The 5000-nt window shown below is 47.2% G+C and overlaps 1 protein-coding gene across 2 annotated transcripts in view; it reads right to left on the bottom strand.

Annotated features, from left to right (window-relative positions):
- kiaa1755 (KIAA1755 ortholog) overlaps window positions 1–5000 on the bottom strand; it is a 45230-nt gene that overhangs the window by 19409 nt on the left and 20821 nt on the right. For both annotated transcript variants that reach the window (XM_072448785.1, XM_072448784.1), the window contains exons 6-7: window positions 4022–4115; window positions 3803–3889 (exon numbers count right to left, since the gene is read on the bottom strand). In XM_072448785.1, the coding sequence (XP_072304886.1) occupies window positions 3803–3889; window positions 4022–4115 (181 nt within the window). The remainder of the gene's footprint in view (window positions 1–3802; window positions 3890–4021; window positions 4116–5000) is intronic.

Consider the following 5000-nt stretch of genomic DNA (forward strand, 5'->3'; position numbering starts at 1 on the left):
AAACTCATCGCAGCAAATTATTAGGATGTTAGGAATGCATGAGAAAGTGAGCTACAGTTTGGACTTTCTTTAACAAACAAGTCATGGTTTTCACAGGTTTAAGACAGAACAGACGCAGGCTTGGATTAAGTGTCAAACAACCTCTGCTGGTTTGAAATATTAGATTAACAAGATGGCTAAAATATAATATATGTATTGTATAAAAATATAGATGCCCTCTAATAAATCTAATATCTAAGAAATATATTTAAGCAAAAAGAGGTTAATGCATATGAAGCATTTCCTGGTTTGAGTTGTTTGTATAAAGCAAAAAGCATCAGTTAAGATAAGATAAGATATTCCTTTATTGTCCCACATGGGGAAATTTCATTGGTGCAACGCAGGAAGATACAGAGGTAGATACAGAAGAACAGATCACTTATAGGAAGTCTGAAAAACACTTTCAGTAGAAGATCTCCTATAAATAAATAAAAAACTCCCATAGACAAATAAATAAATAAATACCATTGCATGTGATCACGACAGTAATTGCACATGAATATGTGTCACGACAGCACATAGATTGCACATGAATTTCATAGTAATTGCACATGAATTCCAACAGTAATTGCACATATGACAGAATTGCACATCAGTATTAGGTTAGGTCAGTATTGCGAGTGTTCAGTACTAACAGTTTTTGTTATAAAGTCTGACAGCAGCAGGAAGGAAAGACCTACGGAACCTTTCCTTCACACATCGAGGGTGGATCAGTCTCTCACTGAAGCTGCTCTCCAGAGCGGAGAGAGTGTCCTGCAGGGGGCAACACTCATGGTCCAGCATAGATGTGAATCTAGCCAGGACCCTCCTGTCCCCCACCTCCTGCACCGAGTCCAGAGCGCAGCCCAGGACGGAGCTGGACTTCTTGATGACTCTGTCCAGCTTCCTCCTCTCCCTCTCTGTGATGCTGCTGCTCCAGCAGGCCACACCGTACAGGAGGGCCGATGCCACCACAGAGTCGTAGAAGGTCTTCAGGAGTGGCCCTGTCACTCCAAAAGACCTGAGTCTCCTCAGGAGGTAGAGCCGACTCTGGCTCTTCCTGTACAGTGCGTCTGTGTTATGAGTCCAGTCCAGTTTGTGGTTCAGATGAACACCCAGGTACTTGTATGAGTCCACTCTCTCAATGTCCCGTCCCAGGATGTTCACTGGTGAGGGGGCAGTGGGGTGGCGTCTGCGGAAATCCACCACCATCTCCTTGGTCTTCCCCGCGTTGATGAGGAGGTGGTTCCGTTGACACCAGTCCACAAAGTCCTGCTCCAGTCCTCTGTACTCCGCATCATCATCGTCCGTGATGAGTCCGATGATGGCAGAGTCGTCAGAGAACTTCTGCAGGACACAGCTGTCCGTGTCATGTCTGAAGTCTGCAGTGTAAAGGGTGAAGAGAAAGGGCGCGAGGACAGTGCCCTGGGGCGCCCCCACACTGCAGGTCCGAGTGTCAGACACAGTTCCGGGCTCTCACAAACTGGGGTCTGTCTGTGAGGTAGTCCAGGATCCACTCTGCCAGGTCATACTCCACACCAGCCGTCTCCAGCTTGTCCCTCAGGAGCAGCGGCTGGATGGTGTTGGAGGGGCGGGTGACCGATCAAACCTCAAGAAGTGAGCATTTAAATCATTCACCCACTGTAGATCCCCCTCTGTCTGGGCAGGGGGGATTTTGAAGCCCGAGATGGTTTTCAGGCTCCTCCACACTCCCTGAATGTTCTTTTGCTGCAGCTGCTCCTCCATCCTCCTCTTGTAGCCGGCCTCAGCCTGCCTGATCTTCCTCCTCAGCTCCTTCTGCACAGTCCTCAGCTCCTCCTTGTTCCCTGACCTGAAGGCTCTCTTCTTCTCCTTCAGCAGAGCCTTCAGTTCACGGTTAATCCATGGCTTGTTGTTTGGAAAACACTGCACCGTCCGGGAGGAAACAATGTTCTCAAAACAGAAGTTGATGTAGTCCGTGATGCACTCTGTGATGGTGTTGATGTCCTCCCCATGTGGGTCATAAAGCTCAGTCCAGACAGTGGTGCTGAAGCAGTCCCTCAGAGCCTCCTCGCTCTCAGCAGACCACATCCTCACCTCACGGGACACCACAGGCTGCCTGCGCACGATGGGTTCATACACAGGCCTCAGATGTACAAGGTTGTGGTCCGAGCTGCCCAGGGGAGGGAGGGGGGAAGAGGAATAAGCCTCCTTGGTGTTGGCAAAAAACAAGTCCAATGTTCTATTCTCTCTGGTGGGGCAGGTAACATACTGGGTGTATGTTGGTAGAACAGAAGAGGGAGAAGCGCGGTTAAAGTCACCAGAGATGAGGAAGAGAGCCTGTGGATGCCGTGTTTGCAGCCTACAAGTGCAGGAGAGCAGTGCTTCACAAGCATCTTCAGCATTGGCAGACGGGGCCACATAGACTGCGATCAAAATCACATGTGAGAACTCCCGGGGCAGATAATATGGCCTCATGCCAATAGCCAATAGTTCAATATCCTTGTTACATAGCCGCTCCCTCACTGTGCAGTGTTCGGGTTTGGACCAGCTCGTGTTCACATACACCGCCAGACCTCCACCTCTTTTCTTCAAGCATTCTCTCGTTCTGTCCGCCCGCAGCAGATGAAAATTGTCCAAACCTACAATAGAGTCTGGCATTTCTGCTGTTAACCAGGTCTCTGTGAAAATCAAGACGCTGCTGTCCCTATAAATCCTCTGGGACCGCATGAGGCTCGCTATTTCCGTCATTTTATTTTGAAGGGACCTGATGTTACCCATGACTACGGCGGGAACCGACTTCCTGTTTGTCCCTCTCTTCTCTCGGAGTTTACGTCCAGCCCGTCTGCTTCGTTGCGTTTTCCTTAGGATGTCCGCCGGGATAACGTGACGATCTCCGGGTAAGACGACTGTTCTCCGCAGTTTCATTAGTTCTTCCTTTGTGTAAACGCGGTACGGCGCCGGCCGGGGGCGGGGCCAGAGCCGGGGGGCTCAGGTATGCTTTTGATGAAAGAACAACCTACAAAGTGTAATACTTCAGAATACTGCTTTAAGCCAGGTTTGTTTTATATAAGAGCTGAATAATGGTTCATATAGATGTTTGTATTAATTTCATGATCAGCACCAATTGTATTAGTATAAAGTTAACCAAATACTTTTTGGGCAATTAAATCTAGATAAATTAAGCATAGATGAGGTTATATATATGAGGAGGGTGACGGACCCTAAACTAGAAAACATATATAGTTTCACCTTTAAACATCAAACCTGAGGAGCCTAATGTTCTGTGGGCCTTTAGCCTACTGCTATAAACACCCTTTAACCTGCTCTAATGCAGAGTACTGCTTCAAATAGGCCTAGTATTTGAGAGCTATGTTGCCAATCATATTACTGCAATGAGACAGTCCGTGAATGGCCCATGTTTAGACCGCTCTGAACTAGAGACCCGCGCGGGACGGTCTTTAAATAAATAAACTCAACTGAAATAATCCCACTGACTCTATTCAGAGGGAGAAACGTTTGACACCATAAACTCATTCACAGACTGCGCTGCGTCACGCCTCTCACATCGCGCCTCTCACATCGCAGCCTCATTCATAAAAGTTTCACCGGCGTTGCATTGTTCTACAGTAGGCTACTCAGTGTCCTGTGATAATACGACCACCTGACACAGAGCTCTCCTCCTCTCGTCTCCACCTGCTCTATCCTCTCCCAACAGTTTAGCCCACACTGGCCCATTTACCCATCGGCCCACCGGACAAAACCCGCATGCCGATCGGCCCTTCCTCTGTGGTGATGTTCTGACCTGGATGCCTGGACACCGCTCTGGGCTCTGTTTGTTTTCTTTGTCGACGAGCAGCACCAGACTGTGCACCGAGCGAGGACACAGCTCCTGCACCGGATCAACACAAAGATGAATACATTATACTGCAGATGTATTATGTGACGCCTGTGTTGTTATGGGATGTACTGAGCCCCAGAGTTTGGGATAAACTACAACTATTGTTCATTTTCCATCTCTCACCTCCAGAGACATCAGGGCTTTGTACAGCTGCGGCTGAGGACTGGATTTCCTCGCATCAAAAATCACTGTCAGGCCGGCTTCACGAATTTCCCTCCTGAAGAAAGAAAGAACATCACTGAAAAAGGAGTATAATAAAAGGAGTATGTTTGTTTTGATCAACACGCTCTGCAAATGTTAGGCTGAAAAGAGGCGCATGATACAGGAGCTGCTGAGTTCACATTTGCAGCTAAAATCCATCATTCCTCATGTGAACAAACGCAGATCATTCGGTGGTTGATGATTAGGAGCGCAGAGCGAGGAATTAGTCTGATTTACTGAGCCGTGTACATCCAAAGCAGTGGAAAAAGCTTCAGTTGTAGTCATCTGGACTCAGTTTGAAAAAATAGACGTTTCGACTCTCATCCAAGAGACATTGTCAATAACAGAATTTAGGTCGAGAACTCCGATATTAATACTGTTCTGTGGTAAGACCCGCCCATTGGGAGGAGCCTTCCTGAAGTAGAAAGAGTTGTTTGTTTCAACAGAAACTCCCCCCTTGTATCTACCGAGCTAGCCAATTCAGAATCTTAATGGGCTATTAGAAACCTCTTTGTCTTTGTGAGACCCTGGCTCAACCACCCTGAGTACCTGATTAGCATATGAATGTCCTCTACCTTTCCAGGGGTTCAGTAACCCATTATAAATAACAGGAAGATTAAACCTTAGCCCTCCATTTCTGTTTAAAGAAGGTCTTTCTTTTTTAACAAAAATAGCTTCCTTGACTCCTCTTTCAAACCATCTTTTCTCCTGCTTAAAACCTTCACCTCACCGTCTTCAAACGAGTGATTAGAGGCTTCAAGATGGAGATGCACGGCACTCTGAGGTCCTGAACTTGTATTTCTTCTGTGCTGATAAAGCCTCTTGTGTAGAGGCTGTTTTGTCTCACCTATGTAACGTTCTTTACAACTTTCTTCACTGCATTGGATCGAGTAAACTACAT

Source organism: Eucyclogobius newberryi, unplaced genomic scaffold (genome assembly GCF_026437365.1).
Source record: "Eucyclogobius newberryi isolate DKJ021-1_F unplaced genomic scaffold, fEucNew1.0.hap1 SCAF_17, whole genome shotgun sequence".
Lineage (NCBI taxonomy): Eukaryota > Metazoa > Chordata > Actinopteri > Gobiiformes > Gobiidae > Eucyclogobius > Eucyclogobius newberryi.